This window comes from Somniosus microcephalus, chromosome 16 (genome assembly GCF_052327205.1).
Source record: "Somniosus microcephalus isolate GS21.2 chromosome 16, FLI_Smic_1.0, whole genome shotgun sequence".
Classification (NCBI taxonomy): Eukaryota; Metazoa; Chordata; class Chondrichthyes; order Squaliformes; family Somniosidae; genus Somniosus; species Somniosus microcephalus.
Window position 1 is genome coordinate 82,668,178 of NC_141002.1, and position 23,373 is coordinate 82,691,550.

At 42.1% G+C, this 23,373-nt stretch overlaps 1 protein-coding gene across 4 annotated transcripts in view; it reads right to left on the reverse strand.

Moving 5' to 3' along the window:
* Positions 1-17,165: 17,165 nt before the first annotated feature.
* Positions 17,166-23,373, reverse strand: part of myrfl (myelin regulatory factor like) — a 90,473-nt gene continuing 84,265 nt past the window's right edge. For 2 of the 4 annotated variants that reach the window (XM_086009356.1, XM_086009355.1), the window contains 4 exons: positions 21,687-21,761; positions 19,759-19,867; positions 17,780-17,854; positions 17,166-17,641 (listed from right to left, as the gene is read on the reverse strand). In XM_086009356.1, coding sequence (XP_085865482.1) covers positions 17,555-17,641; positions 17,780-17,854; positions 19,759-19,867; positions 21,687-21,761 — 346 coding nt within the window. In that variant the 3' untranslated portion in view covers positions 17,166-17,554. Of the gene's footprint in view, positions 17,642-17,779; positions 17,855-19,514; positions 19,674-19,758; positions 19,882-21,686; positions 21,762-23,373 lie in introns of those variants that run through there. The other 2 variants (XR_015081432.1, XM_086009358.1) reach the window with 2 other exon arrangements.

Here is a 23,373-nt window from a genome sequence, read left to right on the forward strand (position 1 = left end):
TCTTGCCTTAAAAATTTTTGGAATTGCTGTATCTTCCACTTTTATTGAGGCGGTGATGCCTTTCAAGGTTCCTAGTTTCTCTTGAAACACTTCTTTGGCGTTGGCCAAGATGTCTTTTAATCGTTCAGGTATGATGTCATCATTGTTTTTTTCCTTACTGGTCACCGTCAGTGCCTGAATGGAGTGCCAGTCTAAACGTATCTTCCTTATCCATTCACGTCCCAACAACGGTGGACCACCATCTTGTAGAATGTATAAATACAACTTTTGTATTTCTTTGCCGTTGTATACCACAGGCACCCTTATTTTTCCTTTGGGGTAGACTTTCTGCCCCGTATATGTTTTTAAGATAATGGATGTGTCTTTCAGAGGTATATGCGAAAATAGCCTCTCGTAATCTCGTCGATTTATTACGGTTAGAGCTGATCCTGTATCTAGCTCCATTTTAACTGGGGACCCTGCTATTGTGAGGGTAACCCAAATGGTTTGGTATTCCTCTTTGGCAAGGGTTTCCTCCGGGTGCTCCGGTTTCCTCCCACAGTCCAAAGATGTGCGGGTTAGGTTGATTGGCTATGATAAATTGACCCTTAGTGTTAGGGGGATTAAATACGGGGATAGGGTGGGATATGTGTTGGTGTAGGGGTTACGGGGATCGGGTGGGATATGTGTCGGTGCAGGCTCGATGGGCCGAAATGGCCTCTATCTGCACTGTGGGGTGTCTGTGATTCTGTGATTGGTGCGCCTATCCTGCCAATGGATTTGCAGGATCTTGCGGAGGCAGCGTTGGTGGTACCTCTCCAGTGGTGCCTGCTGTACATGGGTCCATGTCTCTGAGGCATACAGCAGGGCGGGTATCACTGCTGCTCTGTAGACCATGAGCTTAGTGCCGGGTTTGAGGTCCTGGTCTTCAAACACTCTTCCTCAGGTGATCGAAGGCTGCACTGGCACACTGAAGGCGGTGTTGGACTCGGTCATCGACGTCTGCCCTTGTTGACAGTAGGCTCCCAAGGTATGGAAAGTGGTCCACTTATTTAATTCCTAAATAATTTGCAATTAAATATATGAAGTGCTTTGAGACACTGATGTGCTGGAGTTTTACTTAAATCACCAAGTCCTAGCTTAATTAAACATGGAGTTTAATTATTCTGCTCCCAGCAATCACATCAATTATACATTATTGGGGCACATTATAAATATGTTAATTATATAATTTTTAATTATGATTGCCTAGGTTAGTTTTTAAATCATAGTCTGAAGCTATTCTGATTTATGTGTTAATAAGATATTTTGTGTTGATTGGAGAGTTTCTTCTATATATTCCAAATGGCTGTCTTAAAAGATCATAAGAATTTGGAGTAGTTGAGGCAAATAGCATAGATGCATTTAAGGGGAAACTGTAGTGTCCGTGTGTAGATAAAGACACTGAAGACAGGAGTTGGTTCATAGGTATTTACTAAGCAAGTCTGGGGGGGGGGGTTCTAAAGGATATATACAATACACAGGCTTATATAGCCCAAGTGGCAGTTACCGGCATTACGCACACCTGGGGCTCTTAAAGGCACATACACCACAATTCCTCCCCTTCTAGCTAACTAGTACATCATATTTTAAGTAATTATTAATTACATGTTATATGCAAAATAATATACATTGCTGTATTAATTAATTATAAGTTAGTCTCTCAGGAGGCTTCCTGACTCGGTCCGGATAACGCCTCGGGGGTGTAGTAGTTTCTGGTGGTGTAGTAGGTTCTTCTGGCAAGGCTGATTCGGCTTGAAGGCCAGTGTCGGGTTCATCGGGTTCCAGTATCACCGGATCGGAGGTAGATATGGGTATCTCTACTTCATCGTTAGATGTATAGCGTGGTGGTGTAAGTTGTCCCTTTTCGGATGACTTGATGATTTGGTCAGCATGGCGCCTTATTATGCTTTCTCCGATGTCCACGGTATACATCAGTGGTCCTAGTCGTGTGCAGATAGTTCCAGGCTGCCATTTCTCGGTACGGTAGTCCCGGGCCAAAACCGGTTGGCCTATCTGGAAGGCCCTAGTTGGCCTTTCATTCATGCCCTGAAACTGTCGGTTCTCCACGTCCCTTCGGATGTTGGGCTTGACCAAATCCAGCCGGCATCTTAGGTTTCTATTGTAGAACATCATGGCGGGAGTTTGGTTCGTAACCATATGTGTTGCATTCCTATATGCAAATAAGAAGTTATCCACCTTGTGCTGAAGTTTTATGTCTTCATTACCCATGGCCTTGATGGCCTTCTTAAAGGTCTGGACAAACCTTTCAGCCAATCCATTGGTGGCGGGATGGTATGGGGCGGACGTGTAGTGCTTTACCCCATTGTTCTTTAAGAACTTTCTGAATTCTTCGGACACAAATTGCGGTCCATTATCAGAACATATCTGCTCTGGCAGCCCATTCCTGGCAAATATGGTCCTTAATACTGTGATGGTTTTTTCCGTGGTGGGGGAGGACATCTTTATTACCTCCGGCCACTTGGAGTGTGCATCAACTGCGATTAAGAACATTGAGTCCATAAATGGACCAGCAAAGTCGACGTGCACCCTTTGCCAGGGAGATGAGGGCCACTCCCATGGATGTAGAGGGGCCTGTGGCGGAGCATTTTGGACCTTCTGGCATCCTAGGCAGCTCTTGGTCATGTCTTCGATGTCTCCATCGATACCTGGCCACCATACAAACGCCCTAGCTAGGTTCTTCATTTTCACTCCACCCAGATGCCCCTCGTGAAGCTCCTTTAGCACTTTATCCTGGAGTTTGGGTGGAATCACCACTCTGGATCCACACATCAAGGTTCCTCGGCACACTGACAGCTGTTCTCTTCTTTGCGAGAATGCTGGCAACAGTGGTTCGCCATGTGCTGGCCATCCCTTCACTGTTAAATCGTAGACCCGTGAGAGAGTAGGGTCATTTCTGGTCTCCCTTTCAATGGCAGAATTTGTCACCGGTAGACATTCCACTATGGTAGAGTGGAATATCTCTACTGGGTCTACTGTAGGTGCCTCTTGTATCGTTCGCAACGGCAGGCGCGATAAACCGTCAGCATTCCCATGTTGTTTTGACCCTTTGTATTCAATGTTGTATTGGTGTGACCCTAGAAAAAGGGACCACCTCTGTAGTCTTTGTGCCGTCATAATGGGGACACCTTTCTTAGGGTTGAATATGGAGATGAGGGGTTGATGGTCAGTCAGCAAGGTAAATTTTTGTCCGTGTAGGTAATGGTTGAATTTCTTCACTCCCCATACCAGGCTGAGTGCTTCCCTGTCTATCTGGGAATAGTTACGCTCAGCTGAGTTCAATGAGCGTGACGCAAAAGCTATCGGCCGTTCCGAGCCATCAGGGAATCTATGGGACAATACCGCTCCTATGCCGTAAGGGGATGCATCGCACGCCAGTCTGATCGGTAGTGATGGGTTGTAATGAGCCAAAACTTTCTCGGATGTGATTAAGTCTTTACATTTATGGAAGGCACGTTTACAGTCTTCGTTCCATTTCCAAATCACTCCTGTGTGTAGAAGATCATTAAGAGGGTGTAGAATAGTTGATAAGTTTGGTAAAAATTTATGATAGTAATTTATTAATCCTAGGAATGACCTCAATTGTGAAACATTTTCAGGTGCTGGGGCTTTTATAACTGCTTCAATTTTTTCAGGTGACTTATGCAACCCTTCCTTATTAATTATGTGGCCACAATATGATATCTGATTTTGGAAAAATTCGCACTTGGGGCGATTTGCTCGTAGGCCCCGTTCTTTCAGCCTAGTGAGCACCTGCTCCAAATTGGCAAGGTGCTCGTCGTTTTCTCCTGTTATAAGGATGTCGTCTAGGTAACTGAGTCCCCGGAATCCCTTGCAGGACTTGCTCCATAGCTTTTTGCCAGATAGCCAGTAGCTGATGCTACTCCAAAAACCAGTCGATTGTACTGGTACAGGCCTTTGTGTGTGTTTATTGTGAGATACTTTTTAGAGGTCTCCTCAACCTCCATCTGTAGATATGCCTGTGCCAAGTCAATTTTTGTGAAACGTTTTCCTCCGGATAGTGAGGCAAAAATATCTTCTATCCTCGGAAGAGGATACTGTACCGTGTGAAGGACCGGGTTTACAGTCACCTTAAAGTCCCCACAGATGCGAATTTTTCTCTGTTCCTCAGAGTTATTTTTCAATTTTTTTCATGACTGGAACGATGGGTGTTGCCCATTCGCTCCAATCTATTTTGGGTAATACGCCTGCCTTTTCCAAATTTTCCAGCTCTGCCTCGACTGCCGGACGTATTGCGTATGGCACCGGTCTTGCCTTAAAAAATTTTGGAATTGCTGTATCTTCCACTTTTATTGAGGCGGTGATGCCTTTCAAGGTTCCTAGTTTCTCTTGAAACACTTCTTTGGCGTTGGCCAAGATGTCTTTTAATCGTTCAGGTATGATGTCATCATTGTTTTTTTCCTTACTGGTCACCGTCAGTGCCTGAATGGAGTGCCAGTCTAAACGTATCTTCCTTATCCATTCACGTCCTAACAACGGTGGACCACCATCTTGTAGAATGTATAAATACAACTTTTGTATTTCTTTGCCGTTGTATACCACAGGCACCTTTATTTTTCCTTTGGGTATACTTTCTGCCCCGTATATGTTTTTAAGATAATGGATGTCTTTTAGAGGTATATGCGAAAATAGCCTCTCGTAATCTCGTCAATTTATTACGGTTAGAGCTGATCCTGTATCTAGCTCCATTTTAACTGGGGACCCTGCTATTATGAGGGTAACCCAAATGGTCTGGTAATCTTCATTGGCAATTACATTATGTAATTTGAGAGAGCTTAGTCTCTTGTTCCCGGAGTCGCTATCGCTCTTCTGGTCTTTGGAGCTACTGTCCGTCATCATTTGTACCTTTCTGTGCTTTTCCTTATTGATTCTTTTCCCCGTTAGTGGATTTTTTATTTTCAGATCGGCATACACGTGGAATGTGTCCCATCTTTCCGCATCGCCTGCATGCTTTTTCTTTGAACCAGCAATCCCTCTGGTCATGGTTGGATCTGCCGCAGCGATAACATCTCTCGAAACCCCGTGTCATTTCATGGGTGCCGAAGTCCTGTGGCCTTTGCTGTATCTTTGCCGCTCCTATTGCACTGAAAGCCTTGTCCAGTGTTAAATCTTTTCCAGAAGATACCTTTTTTTGTGTTTCTACACTTAGGGGATCGCAGATGAATTTGTCTTGCAGAGAATCTGCCAGTCCTGCCTCGAATTGGCAGTGTAGGGTATCAACAATCTCCTCAAAATTCTTGTCCATCGGTTCGGCTGGAGTGATTAAGTTGCGTAACAGCTTGTACGTTTCTGCGCCCATTAGATCCAGAAGCACTGAAGCTTTTTTTTCATCTTCTATTCCATTTGCGGTGCAAAACACCTCCACTCTTTCTACATATGTGGTCCAATTCCCTATCTTATCAAAAACATCAATATTGCCAAAGTTAGGCTCTGTTTCGTTATCAAAAGCATCAATATTGCCAGACTTAGGCATTTCAAAAAAAAAGATATGGCGCTTCCCGCGCTTTTTTTTTCTCTCTGTAGCAACGATATGGCGCTTCCTGCGCTTTCCCGCCGCTGCTACCGATAACAACGCTGTTTTACTGTGGTTTCCGTTTATTCACTGTTGGAGACTCGTTCCCGACGGAGGTCTAAACGCTGACCTGTTTGCCGCGCCGGCCGTCTCCCGAGTGCACCCTCCCAGTCCGTTATTGCTTGCCTCCGATTTCGCTGCCTGTCTCAGCTGTAGAGCCTGATGCTGGAGCCCCAGCCTGACGCCCAGGAAGGATTAGCGCAGTACCTGCCACCAGCTTGGCCAGCTGGTGAAACCACAGTTTCTATAACTTCCTTGAGTCTTCTGGACGCTGGAGGAATCGATGTCCTTGAGGTGCTGCCGAATTGCAGGTAAGTCCGTTTCCACTTCGTCGCCACTGTAGTGTCCGTGTGTAGATAAAGACACTGAAGACAGGAGTTGGTTCATAGGTATTTACTGAGCAAGTCTGGGGGGGGGGGTTCTAAAGGATATATACAATACACAGGCTTATATAGCCCAAGTGGCAATTACCGGCATTACGCACACCTGGGGCTCTTAAAGGCACGTACACCACAATTGCTCTTAAAGGCACATACACCACAGAAACTAGATCAGTACATGAGGGAGAAAGGAATAGAAGGATATGGTGAAAGGAAGTAAGGTGGGCGGATGCACTTGTGGAGCATAAACACTGGCATAGACCTGTTGGGCCGAATGGCCTGTTTCTGTGCTGTAAATACTATGTATTTGGCACACTAGCCAATCAAAGAAAAGAAAATTGCTTACAGCAAGTATGCTTATAGTTACACGTGATGTTATTGTGTAGGAGCAATGCCGTAAGAAGTGCCATAAATATACCCTCCAAATGTAGTCAGTACCAATGTTCCTGTTAAGCTACACAGCAGTCTGGAGGTCCTGCGCAGGCCGGTCACCGGCTTTTGACTACAAAAACACGAGTGGAAATTTGAATGACCATACAGCCCGTTAAAGGGGCCGTGCACGCAAAAAAAAAAAAAAAAAAAAACAATGGCCAGTAGTCAGACTGAATGCTAGGAAAGGAAAGGCTTAATGCCAACTTAACCATGAAGGCTTATACCAACAAAACATTCCTTAGCAGATCAGAAGAGGAGCCTTCAATACCACAGGACAGGATATGGCCCATTAAGGAGGTCATAAATATGTCCTGGCATGTCTGGACCTGTGTGAAGCTCTTTTTAGCAACTACCTGAAGCTAGGGACGAAAATGATCTGGCTTGTCCAAGTGCCAGTGCTTCATTTATTTAGAGGCCATCAAGTGTACTCACAAGGCTATGTGAGGTGATTGACACCAGAAGGGCTGAATTCTTCTAACATGTGTCACTTGGATTGTCAATAGACTTGGGGAGGGTTCTTTTTGGAAATTAAGGATATACAAGATAGTGTTTTTGACACTGAAGTTCAGTCTCAATCGTCAGTCTTAGTTTAGTTCTAGTTTTTTAGTAGTATTTTGTTAGTATATGCAGTAGAGTGTCTCTATAAAATCAGAGTGCATCTCCAATAGAGATAGAGAAGTTAAGATTTTGTGGCTTTACCAGCCAGATACAGGCAGATATGTGCAATGTTCCCTGTAATTTAATTTTTTGATACATGAGCCCTTTAACTGGCTGACTAACCCATTCAATTTTGCGCACATGTACGGTTATTTCCATTGTAAAGCCGGTGAGCGGCCTGCACGGGACCTCCAGACCACTGCACGGCCAAGCGACAACATTGGATATGTGCGTTACTTAGACATACAAGTTTCCCTGAGGTCAAGGGAGTTGTGATTTAAGCCAGCTATTTCAGATACAGCTACCAGTGTGAAAGATGAATTTACCCAACAGCAGAGGATCCAAGAGGAAGGGCTAGCACCTCGACAGATAGAGGTTCATCACTCTGATGTCTCGGAAAACCAACACCATCCTCCCAGAGGTAAGCATGTTAACCAGTTCATCCATACCAACTCATAAGGATGAGGTGGTACAAATTTTGGACTCATTACTAAATACAAACACATAGGGGGAAAAATTCAGTATCGCCCCGTTTGGGACGCGATTATCGGCCAGGCGCAAAGTTTAGCGGCTGGTGCTAATTATCGCCTCCGACTGCAAACTTGGCTTTTATCGCCCCTGGAGGTGATTGGAACACTAAATCAGGCTGCACACCTGTCTTAACGCGCAAAAGGCCGAGGAGCGAGGCGCTAACTCAGAGCGCTGGCGAAGCTCATGTGATGTCAGTCAGCGATGGAACACAGACACTGTCGCCGGCCAGTTCTTAAAGGGGATTGGGTTGATCTTGCTCTCCATCCACACCCTGCTCATTGCAGCCTTGAATCTAGGCCTCTACATCAAATCTGTTGGAAAGAACAATGGAGAGGCCCAGGAAAAAGCTGAGTGCAGCCCCCAAAGTATTTTCTAAATCGATGCAAGGAAGATCAAATAAAAAAGAACCTGCAAAAGTACCCAAAACTCAACACAGCTTTGAATATCTCCTGCAGTCTCTTCCTCTCAGAATGCGTGGTGAAAAAATTTCGCAGACAAAAAAAGGCAGGAAGCGGTCGCCTTTAAATAGCGCTCCCCCAGTCCCTTCCTGACTGCAAAACGCTCCCCTCAACCTGTACTTGCTAGCGGCAGGCGGTAAGACAGGGCACCACTCAATATCCGGTCCGGGGCGTTGCACGCTCGACTGACATCATGATCTGTGGGCGCAGGAGATCGTGGCGGTAGTGTTTAGCGCCACTGCAAAACATCTAGTCAATTTCATGAGCGGCGCAAACATCGCCACACACGGGCGCTAGTTGCTTTGCACCACATTAGCGCCCTCTTAAGGCGCTAACGGGAGGCGCAAACCAACCGAATTTTTCCCCCATTGACTTTAATCTATTCAATAGACTGGTTATCTAATGTTATTACCTTGTCAGCTATCTAAGGAGACTAATTCTAAACTAATCACACCAATTTATAAACATTTCAGCAAGCAGTTACAGCTAAATTAGTAACATAACTGAACTGCCTTTAATGTTGTTTATTTTGTCAATTAACCTTACCTACTAATTATTTGCATACTCAATGTTTAAGTGCTACTAACTATGATTCTTAAGTTAACAACTGTTTGTTCATGAGTTTGTTGTTTGATAATGGGTAAGAAAGGGTAAATTAGGGTCACTTATTAGCGTGTGCAGATCTTGATGGGAGGTTGGTCATGCAAATGCTAATATAATCTGAACTGGTTGATCTAAGACAGTTCAGTGAGACAAGTTTGGGTGCCATTCACTCCTAGGCGTAAACTATAGGATTCCTTGACAAGGAATTAAGGTGAAGGGTTAAAGTTTCATCTTGATAAATATTCTTATCAGGAAATATATCCCAGTCTTCTGGACAAGAAATGCATGCATATATATCCTATTACTCCCTTGGCATTGCCCATAGTACGTTAGATGATACACTGGTTTGCAGGTGCTTTACCATATAAATATAGAATATATTATTCAGCTAAAGGAAAGATAAGCAAGGTGCCAGGTGAATAACTGTCTTTAAAGACCACAATGTCTAACCACTGTTAAGCACACAGTGAGGTCAGAGTTCAGTGCCTCTTTGGTAAGAGAATTTTGCAAATAGAAAATTTCTTAAAATTTCAAGCTACATGTCACAAGCCAGGAAGAAATGCCTTTGCAATAAGTGTGTAATTGCTATTATCAGTCAGAATTTAGCCATTCTGACTCCTGTGTCGATCATTATTTTACACTGTTGGCAGAGTTTCTTTGTACAATGAAATGGCTTTCATTCAGCCCAACAATGAACAACTAATGAAACAGATCAAATACCTTGGGACAAATTAGGAAATTATACCCATGTTTTGGAGCCAAGAATAAATGCTTAAACCTCAAAAGAATGCCAGTGATGTCTAATCCAACTAGCCATGCAGATAGCAGCTGTTCAAAAGAATTGATTTATATAAGCTGCAGTGTTCAGCCCATAAGTTAACACTCATTTTCAATAAACTTTTCATTCCTTACATAACCAAGCATGACCATTGTTTAAACTTTAGCAGTTATTCTCTCTTCAACCACATGGAGAAAATCCTGTGCTATAAACAAAGCAGCTCTCTAATAACTACACAACCAATGAACAAGGAAACCCAAACTAAATAAGATGACCTCTGCAATCACAGCTAAGACAACACACCCACATTTGCTGTTTTGATATAAAGCTGCATGTTCTGTAATATTACTACATTGCATCATCTTAACTTGTGGTAAATTCACCTACTAACCATCATTTAGACCGCTTACTTCCACCTCTGCAACTTTTCGCACCATTACCTTGACTTCAGCCTCACTGTCACTAACGCTTCTCCATGCTTTGGTCACCTCTAAACTCAATTTCTCCAATGTCATCCTTGCTGGCCTCCCATGTTCCACTCTTCATACATTCTAACTTATCCAAAACTCTCACACTAAGTCGACTTATCCTTCACCCCATCTTTGCGCCCTGTCATCCAAATATTGATTTTAAAATCCTCTTCAAATCCTTCCATAGCTTCATCCACCCTTTGTCTCCAGCCTTGTATCCTGTCCTTCATCCTTCGACTCTGGCCTTCTGTATACCCAGCGCTTCAGCCTTCACACTTTGGTAGTTCTTCCCTATATCCCTTCATCTCGCTCTCCTTCAAAATCTTTCTCAAAACCACCTCTTCTAACTCTCCTTCCATGCATCTGTTCCTTTATCTATTGTCTTTTTCTTCTCCTTCCATAAAGCACTTTGGGATTTTTGTTTTACATTAAATGTGCTTTATAAATGCAAGTTGCTGTTTTATTCCTATTTTTGGAATTATTTTAAGCTTATAAATATTTCAAAATTTAAACTAAATATACAAATAGAAAAAGATCTTGTGGATTATTTTGGGGAATTGTCTTTTGTGCATTATTCAACTAACTTTGCTCAGTGGAAAAATGTTGCAACCTATACTTTGCTGATGTATATTTTCTCATGGCTAACTCATAATTATATGCTTGTATCCTTTTTTGTAGCTGCTGTGGGCTGCACGGATTCTGTTTAGTCAAAAGAACCTGCGAAATTAATCTGAAAAAAAATCACTTCAATTAGTGGACAATCACTGCTAAAATAGTGGACTTCACCGAGGACTTTAGTAAATATACATCTATGCCAGCAACAGGCACGCCTGAGTCTAGAAGGTTTCCTTAATAGAAATGTAGTAATGCTGTCATGAGAACTCTTTACAATTTGATAGATAATTGATATCTACTCACAATGTGTGGAAACATTACACATCCTAATTTCACTATCTTATTTAATTGTGTTTAACTTGGGTCTGATTTCCACAGGAGCTTATTCATTTTACTGGCATTTGTCAAATGATAATTATCTCTAATGAAGACTAAATTAACTTTTTATTGATACAAAATGACAAAACTATTGAGCACGACGCAGAACTAGCAAATGCTCTGAGAACAATTAACAATTTTATAATTGCTCTGACAACACAATGGGTAAAAGCAGTAGTAAATTGCGTCAACACAGAGGGTGGAAATTCCTGTGAGCGACATTATCATTTGAGTGGTTAACATGCACATATCAAATTCCTCTCTTTTCTACTTTAATGGAGACTTTAAACCAGTTATTTTAAATGGATTAACACTTTTGTTAGAATGACAGAGGAATTTAATACAAGCACATACTAATGTGATTGTGCCATTTATTAAGTACACATATGGGAACAATAAGATTTAATTTTTTATTGTAAAAATCAAAGCAAGTTTTCAGAGGCATTTCATTGCATTGTGTGTAGAAAATTGCAAAACATAGTTTTACATTTTCAGTTAATTATCGGGATCTTATTGGGGAATCTCAAGCCTTGTTCCATCTTTGTTTAAAAATAATGACTTGTGAAGTATATTTAAATACTTACCCTTATCTAGCTTTGATCTTTTTAAGTCTATGCAATAACCCATGGAATTTGCTTTTCTGACTATGTAAAGATCATGAAATTAGATCACAAATCCTGTGAAAGAGTACAGCCTACAGATAACAACTGATATTGCGCACATATGCAGTTAAGTTAGATAAACAGTAGAGAGGCCGCCCAGTGGTTCGGTGGGTAAAGGCACTATGTGGTTCCAAGTTTGATCCCTGGTCTGTGTTGACCAACACAATCTTAGCTGGGATCGATGGTGGAAGTGCACAATTGGCCTCAGCAACCATACATTAAAAACCAAGACAAATCAACCAGAGTTCCCACTCCTGATCTACTAAAGGTGCTGAGTCTAATGAGGTACAGTTCCACAGTCAGCAGCAGCCTTCTGGTGCTTCTCCCAAGTGTCCAATGATGCTTACTGGAACTGTGAAGGTGTGGATTGTACTTCGCTGTAATGAATGCCACAGTTAAATAGCCCGAGGACACCAATAAGTCTCGCACAAGGAAAATGGCCACTTGAATGAGATATTGGAGAACCACCACTGTTTGTGGAACCATTCCCCAAGTGTGAATCATCAACTTCAAATAAGGAGGGTTAAAGGAAGGAAACTGGAGAAAAAAACAATAGATATTTGTCAGTTGGGGCATTTTGACACACATATTTTTAAAATACTATAAAGTTTTACTACTTAAAAAAAAACAAATGAAGTCTGTACTCATTATGCTCTCCATATAATCACATTCTTCTGAGCTCAACTATTTAGGCCAACTGCTTTTTTTTTAAATTGCAATGGCATCTGCAATTGATATTATTGTGGACTTAGTTTCATTTAAACGAGACACTCCTCCACCCCATCAGTATTCTTACTTAAAAGAGCACTCCTTTACTTCATAGCACCAATTCAGCTTTTGCATTAGATTGCCACTTGCCTAGTGGCAGTTTCCGAGAGATCATTAGCAGCCTTTTATAGTCAGGTAATGATTTACACCCTTTGCTACTGACTGGAATACATAGCAATCAGAGTTGTACATTTTTTAAATTGTTCCAGCAGAATGATGGTTAATAAGAGAAAATTATTTTTAATGTCTGGCAGAGCTGTTAAAAGAATGACATACATAAATTGACTTTTCATTTGTTATGCCAAAATTTAAACAATAATGTTGGGGGCTTTTTTAAAATCCATTAATATTCTGACTTCACCACAAGGTCAGAATATCAGGCATTGCTGGTGAAGCAATCCAATTTCAAATATAACTTAACCCAGCTTTAAAATGTGAATGAGAGACATTAATAGTTATAATTTGTAACAGGAAAATGATCAGAAGATAGACAGAAAGCAGAGATTATCTTTTTCCTCTACTTCCTCTTATGAGTATTCAATTGTACATAATATAACAACAATTAAATTTAACATGTACTCTCTTAAACATGACTCATCACTATTTTCCTCCTTCCCCTCCTCAGTTCCATAAGCACCAACTTCTGGTACTTCATCTAAACATTCTCATGTGCTGCACAGTCAATGATGGATGACTTTTCAACCATGGAGGGCATCACCAACAAACCTGTTCTCACCTGATATCCATATACAGCTTGTTCCAGGAAGGGTCACTGGATAGCAATCAGGAAAAAAAATCTGAGTTGACTTTTCCCCTCCGTAGCCCAGTGACACTGATTGTAGCTCTCCAACTGCTGCCCCTGCTGAGATCAATTAACTCAACACAGATTATGAATCGAACCTGGAACCTTCTAGTCTGTTTGGCTTAGTTGTCTACCAGGATGGTGCTTTTACCCACTAAGGCATTGACCATTTGCTTCTTAACAGGGTCAACCAGTTGCTATGATTCAAATTTGTTCGCAAAATCAACTCATGTTTTCGTCTTATAATTTTGCCCTCTAGTGGACTTGCATTGCATTTTCAATTAGTCTGCACAATGACTTGTCTAAACAAAATACCTTGATATTAAGGTTGTTCTGTAAAATAAGGTTGTGATGCAAGGGGGGTGGGGGGTGGCGGCAATCAAAGCTGCAAATTTATAAGGAGCAATGTACAGTTGTTCCACAAGCTTGTACTGATGTAATTTGGTTACGATTGCGCAACTTGTATTCAAACACAGCTACTTATGCATCGTTATGATGTGATATTCTGTTCCTCCCCAAAACAGCAATAATTCCTCTTTAAATCAAAGAACAAGAAGTCTATTTAGATTCAAAATGTTTTACCTGATAAACACTCCTGAAAATGTAACTATATTTATTATTCCCTGTATGTCTGGTTTCTCTACTGCCTTTCATCATTCCTGACCACTTCTATTTCCTTGCTACTTCTAATCATCTTTGTCTCTTCCTTCACTTCATAATGTCATTTCTAAGTTCAATTGCTCAATACTTCCACCTGTGTCAAATTGATGCCAACCTGCATTACTACAGTGTTCCCCAATCCTTTCCAGCTTGTTCTACCTCTCTGCTTCCCATGCCATAACTGATGGATTCTGGCAATCATTGCCCTATCACCTTCAATCACTACCAACCATCTTAAATTGTTCAGTTTCCCTCCCTGGTTCACTAAATACCTAAAGTATTGGGATTGGTTAAGGAACATAAAGCATGACAAACCATTCAGCCTGCTACTCCATTTTATTAGTCACAGAAGCTATCTCCTCAATCCTTATCTCCATAGTCGCTTAATAATCTTACTTCCCAAGTAAGTAAGTGTCTCTCTTTGATTCTGCATCTATGGCCTTCTAGGGCAGGTTTGTTGCTCTGGATTCCCCTACTAGAGTCTTTAATCTACATTGTAAATGTTCTTAAACAGATTACCCCTTATGGTTTTGCATTTGCGGAGGAAAGGTCGAATGGTTTGAGATTTGACACCAATACAGTGGCTATTTTATTGTCAACAAGTAAAAGATCAATACATATAAGTATTTAAGCGGTAGTTGACAGAATAGGGCAAGAGCTGATATTACCCACTCCTATTCTGGGTAAAGCCAAAAGGTCTGTTCGCCAGTTGCCTGCCAAGCTGTGCCTTTGTCCGTTGCCTTGACTCCACACTGTCAGCTTGACTCCTAGTTTTGATCCTACAACTTAAACTGCAAACTTGGCTCTGCTTTTAAACCCAAGGAACAAGGAAGCTGCAGACTGCGTTCTTGTCCCCTGGAGAGTCAATTACTCTAGCAACACACCTATCCTATCTCCTGAACCATCACAACTGTTGTTAGTGCCTTTGTCCAACAGACAATTGCTATCCTGTTTGTTTGACTACTGCTCAACTTAAACTGTAGTTTTCTGCCTGGCATTTCAAAGGAACATGAGATAAAATGAAGACCATCCCAGATGGTTAATGTCATTGCAGCTAGTCAATGTGTAAAGCTTTGGTGCCTCTGTTGTTCTGGCCAATCTGATATTAACACCTCACATGGGATGTTGCCACCCTGTCTTGCTTGTTCTTGCTTCCCCATTGTCCCGTCTAATCCCCAATATCAGCATATCCTAATCAGGACAATGACCCCATGTTGTGATCAACTTCTGACTTGCATCAGCAGTCCCTGGGTTTAAACGGTATCACTGAATGATTTACAATGCAGATGGTTATTATGGCAAAGCAAAAGATGTTCATTTTGCTCCTATGTCCAATATTCTTACACTTAACCTTTATATCTCTGGAGAATGCAACTCAAGTTTACCCAAGTTGTTACTATAGCTACATCCCTTGCTTCTGGTGAATCATTGCTACACATCTTACAGGCCCAATAAATCCTACCTAAGATATATATTAATGACCTTGATTTGGGTATACAGGGCATAATTTCAAAGTTTGCAGATGGCATGAAGCTCAAATGTAGTAAACAGTGAGGAGGATAGTCAGCTTCAGCTTAGCTTAGGCAGTCCCTCAGAACTTTTTTCCACATTAAAAATGAGTTCTCAGGTGACTGATTAGTCCAATGGGGGATCTACAGTCTCTGTCACAGGTGGGGCAGACGGTGGTTGAAGGGGCGGGTGGGTGGGGTGCTTGGGTTGACGTGCGCTCCTTGCGCTGCCTGTGCTTGGCTTTCGCTTGCTCCCGGCGAAGAGACTCTGTGTTCGGCGCCTTCCCGGATGCTTCTCCTCCACTTTGTGCGGTCTTGGGCCAGGGATTCCCAGGTGTCGGTGGGGATGTTACACTTTTTCAAGGAGGCTTTGAGGGTGTCCTTGAAGCGTTTCCTCTGCCCACCTGGGGCTCTCGTCGTGTTGGAGCTCCGAGTAGAGCGCTTGTTTTGGGAGTCTCGTATCGGGCATGTGGACGATGTGACCCGTCCAGCGGAGCTGATTGAGCAACCTTCAGGAGGGCATAGACAGACTGGTGAAATGGGTAGACACATGGTAGATGAAATTTATCGCAGAGAAATGTGAAGTGATTCATTTTGGTAGGAAGAATGAGGAGAGATAATATAAACTAAATTATACAATTTTAAAGAAGATGCAGGAACAGAGAGCCCTTGGGATGTGTATACACAAGTCGTTGAAGGTGGCAGGACAAGTTGAGGATGCTGTTAAAAAGGCTGATGGCATCCTTGGCTTTATAGAGTACAAAAGCAAGGAAATTATGTTGAACCTTTATAAAACACTGGTTAGGCCCCAGCTGGTATATTTTGGTTAATTCTGGGCACCACACTGTGGGAAGGATATCAAGGCCTTAGAGAAGGTGCAGAGGAGAATTACTAGAATGGTACCAGGAATGAAAGACTTCAGTTACACGGAGAGACTAGAGAAACTGGGGTTGTGCTCCTTTGAGCAGAGAAGGTTAAGGGGAGATTTGATAGAGGTGTTCAAAATTATGAAGGGGTTTGATAAGAGTAAAAAAGATGAAACTGTTTCCAGTGGTGGAAGGGTCAGTAACCAAAGGACACAGGTTTAAAGTCATTGGCAAAAGAACCAGAGGCAGCATGAGGAAAAAATAATTATACAGCGAGTTGTTATGAACTGGAATGCACTGCCTGAAAGGGAGGTGGATGCAGATTAAATAATAACTTTCAAAAGGGAATTGGATAATTTGCAAGGCTATGGGAAAAGAGCAGGGGCGTGGGACTCATTGGATAGCTCTTTCAAAGAGGCATGATGGGCCGAATGTCCTCCTTCTGTGCTGCATCATTTTATGATTCTAAGGTGGGGTACTCAAAACTGAAGACAATGCTCCAAATGAAGTCTAACTAGTGCTCTATATAACTGCAGTGGTAGTTGCTAACATTTATATTCTATACATTTTGTGATCCCATTAACATTATTGTTTGCATTTTGTACCCATGAGCTAAGTTTTAAGGACTTGTGTACCAGAACAATAATTCCCTTTGTCCATCTGTTCCCCCTGCCCCCAGTGCTTCCTTATTTTGATTAATATCCCATCTGCTGTTTTAAAGTGTACTTTCTCACTGTTCATGTTATACTCAGACGATCATTGTTCCACTCACTCACTCTCTGTACTTTTGTGATTTTCTGTTGTCTTCTTCACACTTGATTATACCCTCTGAGTAACACATGCAAACTTGATAGAGTGAAGAGTTTACAGAAGTTCATGATTTCTAAAATGTAAGGACTTGTGCAGTTTGTATTTGGAGGATACTGTATAGTGTGCAACTTAATAAACCATTCATGGTTAAAGAATTTAGTCAGTTTCAATTTTATCATTAATTTATAAACATTACAGAAGTAAAAAAAAATTAAATACATTTAAAATTTATGGTCACTCTTAGTAATTCATTTAAAATACAAATAATGGTCCTGTGTATGATGTGCTGTTTTGCGGATTCTTGTCCATTTCAATTTGATGCTAGTACTGTGCTTCAGATACCTTGAGGTGACCGGAATCATAAACTGACATGTAACATGGGCACTTTATAGTTTAAAGAATTAAACCGGTAGATTAATGTGATAAACAGCTAAAAGGAGCTTGAACATATTTATGGAACTACAAGACATGTATAAATCCCTATGCCACAAATGTATTTCAGTAAGTCCAAGTTCAATACATATGTAGGATTTGTTTTACTGAATTAGCTACATTGTCTATAAAAGTAAAAGTAGTAATCTGTAAAGAATATCCCAGCGAAGTTCTGATTTGTTCTGCAATCTGCCAGGTCCTGTACAATGAAGAATATTCAATGATTAAACAGATAAAGGTATGACTCTGTTGCGCACAATTTTTGTTTTTACAAGTGCTGCAGTATAGAATATATTAAAATGATTGTAGATTTTAAGTTAGTTGCAGATTGACTTACTGGTGCTGCAACACGGAAATGGTATCTGCACTCATGTAGATGCGCTATGGGCAAGGTCCAGAAATGCTGATATCCCTGCAGGAATAATTAGAAATTCAGTGAAAGGGGTTCACTGTACGTTAAAGGTATGAAATACATTTTAAATAATGCTGGATTACTTCAATATTTTGTAAATTAATTAACCAGTTGCTTCAGTCAGTACATTTTTTGTTATTTCTAGCTGTTTACTTGCGTGGTTTATATGTGTATACAGACTGAAATCTTAAATATATAGACGGCCACACAATTTGCAAGTAAACATAACCTGTTCAATTTCAAAGATGAGCTGGTCTACCACAGCTGTCCCTTTAGTAGTACAAAGAGATGACTGGTCATAAGTATGAATTAGGTTGTTTATTCTACACTTTGTCATGCATGCCTTAAAAACCAGAGTTATACTGCTGGTCTCATCACTGAACTCATGAGAGTGCTCTGTGCATGCTTGCCTGGCCAGTAATCTTTTAAAATTTAGAGAGCATCCACATATTAACATTAAAAAGACAGTGAAAGAGAAAGAAAGACTTGCATTTATTTAGCGCCTTTCATGACCATCGGACGTCCCAAAGCGCTTTGCAGTCAATGAAGTACTGATTGTCACGTTGTAATGTAGGAAATGTAGCAGCCAATTTTATGAAGTGCTCAAGTTTATGAAGTGGCAAGACTGTGCAATGAATTGTGTGGGCCTTCAAGTTACATTACACCTGGTACAAAGCTGCTGAAAGTGGTTTGATTTCTTGAAACCACTAAAGTACCAATCTGACTCTCGCGTTATACTGCTAAATTTACATTGATTTTCCCATTGATGTGGTAACTGTAGTATAATGACAGCCGTAAAAGAACTTCAGGGGCACAGAACAGATACTGCCAATAGGAGTTGTGCATCAACATAAGGGTTGAGAATTTGAAATTATCCATAGATGTATTTTTCTGCCCAAGTTTGGGCATGTTTTTGGATAATTCGAAGAATGTTTGCCACAAGACCGAAAGTGTCGCTCCAAGGAAATCCCCATCTGGTGAGTCTTGGCCACTATAGGGAGATACTGAGCTTCGCTACAGGGAAGATTCATCGGTGACTGCTCTCACATACATACTATGGAGAATGATATGAGGAAACTGAAAAAACTCAAGACATTCCAAACAACTTTTTGAATCCTGCCAGTTTAGTTCTATCTGTGTTATGGCAACAAATCAATCATAGTCAAAGTCATGAATGGCATCCTTTGTGATTCTGCATGGTTCTCCTCCACTTCTCAAGCATTTCACCATGCCATTCTCCACCATCACCTCTCTTCCCTTGTCCAGTGCTGTGGGATGCCTTTTACATTGTTCTATTCTTACCTATCCAGACAAAACCAGCACATCGCCATCACTGGCTTCTCCTCCATCCACTTTACGGTCATCTCAAGTCCCCTAAGGATCTCTTTGGGCCCCTCCTCTTCCTTATCTACATGCTTCAGGCATGGGGGTCATCTTCCATATGTATGCTGTGATACCAAGCTCTACCTCTTCACTAATTGTCTCCACCCCATGACCATTGACCATCTGACATAAAGGGGTAGAAATTAGATTAAATTTAATGTGGAGCTGGGAGGAGCACCCCTCTGTGAAGCGCCAGCGGATATATTGGCCCTGAATTAGTGGTCGGAGGCTTCCCGCGGGCGGATGCCTCTGACCAGCAAAAAATCTACGAACTTACCAGATGGTCCTGGAGGTTCAGACACTTGCACTCCTGGACCTCTCTGCGTAGGCCTGCATAAATGCAATTTGTTTTGCTGTTATTTTGCACTGAATTTCAGTGTTAATGTAGGTCATCAGTTGTAGTCATCAATTGTTGAAATGCTCTGTCAAACATGTCCTAAATGAAGATGGTCCTGAAATTTCATTACCTATTTAAACATATTCCAGAAGGTATTGTACTGAACACCAGAATGACAAATTACCTGCGACATGTCTTGTGAAACATCCCTCTTAGTTCTACTGCTTGCAGAGTTTACACATGCCCTGCCAAGGTTCATCATACATTTGTAAACAATCAAGGGTGCTGTAGTGCTGCAAAGTATAAACTGATTAACATTGTAGCATAAAATAATATATAATGCTGAGGAAATAGTTCTGACAATCATTCCTTAAATGTAGTGATCAAATAAGTAGATATTTTTTCTCCAATTAACAAAATTGAACCTTACACTTTGTAGTTGGCAACTTGAATCAAAATGTAATAGTTTAAATGCATTTCAAAGCACAAGTAACATTCATGAGACAATCATTGGGTTATCTGTGTGTGTCAAAAACAGACTCTTTTCTGGGGAATGTGATTTGGTCTTTGATTCTTGTTGTACAGTCAAGCTCCCTTCGCCCTGCTTCAGCTATCCTCATGTCCCAAGAGAGCGCTTAAATGGTATTCGGTACACTGTAACTATGAAAGTAATCTAATTAATGGGAAATATTCATCGGAGACACCATTTGATATATAGAAGTCCATGGTATGAGAAACTGTGTGGCATGAATTTGTCAGGGTAGAAGAAATGTTGCCACAAGTTCAGAGCATATTGTTACATTCTTTCCTTTCCCCCTCAACAATTATAATTAAGAAACTGTCACAAAAAAGAGAGATTTAGGCCCCGATATTAATGGTGAGGCGGGGATGGTGTGGGGGAGCCCAGTAGCAGGCATAAAGGCTTCCTTCTGAGGCCTGGGGCGAGCATTCCTGCAGAGAAGCTGATCTTCAGTACTTACCTTAGGCAGTTGGCACTTCCCACCTCCGATCTGCTGCCGGGTAGCCGACCGCACAGGCCCCACCTCACCTACAATTAAATTTAAGTCGCGGTTCCGCTGATGTCATTGGGCCACGACTTTTGAATGTTAATTCGGCCCCTGTCTGCCTTTTACGGGTGTCTCGTCAATGGCCTGGTTTGGGTTTTTTAAAGTTTAATCGGACAGGAATGGGGTTGGGTTGCTCGATCCCAAATTTTTAATCCCCCACCCCCTCCCCCCTCCTGCCCGTCCGGGGGTGGGGTAAAATTAAGGCTTAGGTTCCATTTGTGACTTTAAAGTGTCATGAATTTAGAATAATAAAAACATCTCATGCAGATTATTTTTCTCAACTTTCCCCCAATTTTTAGGTAAGCAAAAAGAAAAGATGAAGTCAAGACAAGGACCACAAAATGGCAGTAGAACAGGAGGCATGTGGTCTAGGAATGGCTATTCCCCGTCCTTCTTAATAATTAAATGACGCTGCAGTATGAACAAGTCAGCTTCACAAAGAGGTCCATTCTAACATTCACCAACCCAGGGTATTTGCTTGCAATTTATTTGAAAGTTACAATTTTCTGATCTCCTATCTCTGCACAAAACAGTCCAGTTGTGATCTGCAGATCACGTAAGTCAATCGGCAGCTGGAAAACCAGAATTCACCATAGGCAGGTTAATTCCTCGTTCATTTTAACTGATAGCCTCGGTTCCTTTCAGAAGGCAGTTTGTGTTATTAGTAATGGTGCTTAGGCAGTGCTGCAACTGATTAATATGAATTATCAAATATCAAACAACAGCAGTTCATTTGCACAGAATTAAGCAGGTTGTGTGACATCTTGTGATGAATGCTAGTTAGGGTTCCAAAAACAGAAAAAGTTATAAGTCAACATGATTAAACAACTTCTGAATATCCTTAAATAAAATCTAGTCCCTTAGAATTTAAGAAGCCACATCTCAAATAATTCAAGCCTGCTGCTTGAAATGAATTAACATTAATCTGTGGGCAACTGCAGGCGATCTGATTGCCAACCAGTATTGGTACATGCACACTTATTAGGGTTTGGTTTATGGAGAGAAGTGGACCAAATAAAATATAAAGCTTTATGAGTGTACTTACTTCATTTCCAAAGTAATTCTCATATTCACAGGAGTATATTTGTTGATTGGAATTACATAGCTATAGTTGCCATTCCTGAATGACGAACGGAGAAAAGCAAGACACTTTAATTTGAAAACAAAATACCCTCATCAGTAATGCAAAGCACAAAGAAAGCTACTAAACTTTGTACTCTATGGACAAACAATGGGTATTCTGTTTGTATAGTGACACAGTAAAATTGTTTTAACAGACAGTTGTATTTAAAAATTAAAACAAGTTTAAGTGAACTTATCACAAAAGGTAGGGACTCCATAGTCAGGTACTAACTCTTGTCTATCAAGCTGAGATGTAAAGGGGGAAAAATTGGGTATTGCCCATTTTGGGGCGCTAACATCGGCCAGGTGCAACGTTTAGCGCCTGGCGCTAATTATCACCTCCGACTGCAAAATTCGCCACTATCGCCCCTGGAGGTGATTTGAGCGCTAAATCAGGCACTAACGTCGGGGAGTGAGGCGCTATCTCAGAACGCTACCGAAGCTCAGGCGATGTCAGTTACCATAGAAGCCAGACAGACTGGCACCGTCCAGTTCTTAAAGGGGAGGGGCCATCTTGCTTGGCCAGCCACACCCTGCTCATTGCAGCCTTGAATCTCTGCCTGGAGAGACCTCTAAAGCAATTGGGGGAGAAATTGGGTATGTAGCGCCACCTGTTAGCGCCTAAAGAGGGCAGTCAGTGGCTGTAGCGCCACTGGCCGCACCTCCCGCGATATTCAGCGGGGGCGCTAATGGTGGCGTTAGCCTGTTGCGCTGCGCCGCCACCAATGATGTCATCGGTGTGCGCAGCGCCCCATTCGCGATATTTGGTAGCGAACGCCGCTGTAGCGCCATTCGCTACCCGCGCCCGGTTCACGGGGCCTTGCTGTGCCGGCAGTGGCGCAAGTTAAGGTGGAGGTGCAGGGCGGCCGCCTGCCAGCACCTCCGTCCCTGTCCTCCTGACGCACCCCCCCCACCCCCCCAACCCCGCGGCAATGCCGGCTGTTTCCCAAGAGCCCGGCACTTCTCCTCAGTGCCGGGCTCTTTTGCCGGCACTCGCGATCAGGGATCGCGCTGTTGCAGGCCCCTCCCCCTTAACAATGGGAGGAAGGCCTGCAGTACCGCAGCGTGCCGTGCCACAGCGTGTGGCGCTGCGGCACGTTGCGCTGCGATATTCAGTTTCAGTGCCCTAAGAGGGACGTGGAGCGCCTCGAACCTCGCCCCGTCTCCCTCTAGGGGCGCTGAAACTGAATTTCTGGCGATCGGTATTACTCTGAACGCTGCGCAAAAATCAGCGCCCAGGTGAACTTGGCACCACTTTGGCGCCTCAACCGAATTTCTAGGCCATTGTGTTGGAAGCACTAATGGATAGGCCCAGGGAAAGAGCTCGGTGCTTAGGGACCTCAAAAGTGGTGCTGAGGGCCAAAACTCCTTAGGACAGCATTAAATCTCTCCAGCCCTGTCTCTCCCTCTTTGGAGTTTCACTCCTTACTTCTGAGGTAATATTGCAGATCTCCAGGATATCAATCTAAGATATAAGCTATATCAATTAGCTCTAGCAAGTTTCATTCCACAGATTTCCACAGTCTCAGCAGCACAGAAACCACTGATGAATTTGATTATCTACTTCAGTTCGATTTTCAATCAAATCTTTATGCAGGGCTTTTTTTTTA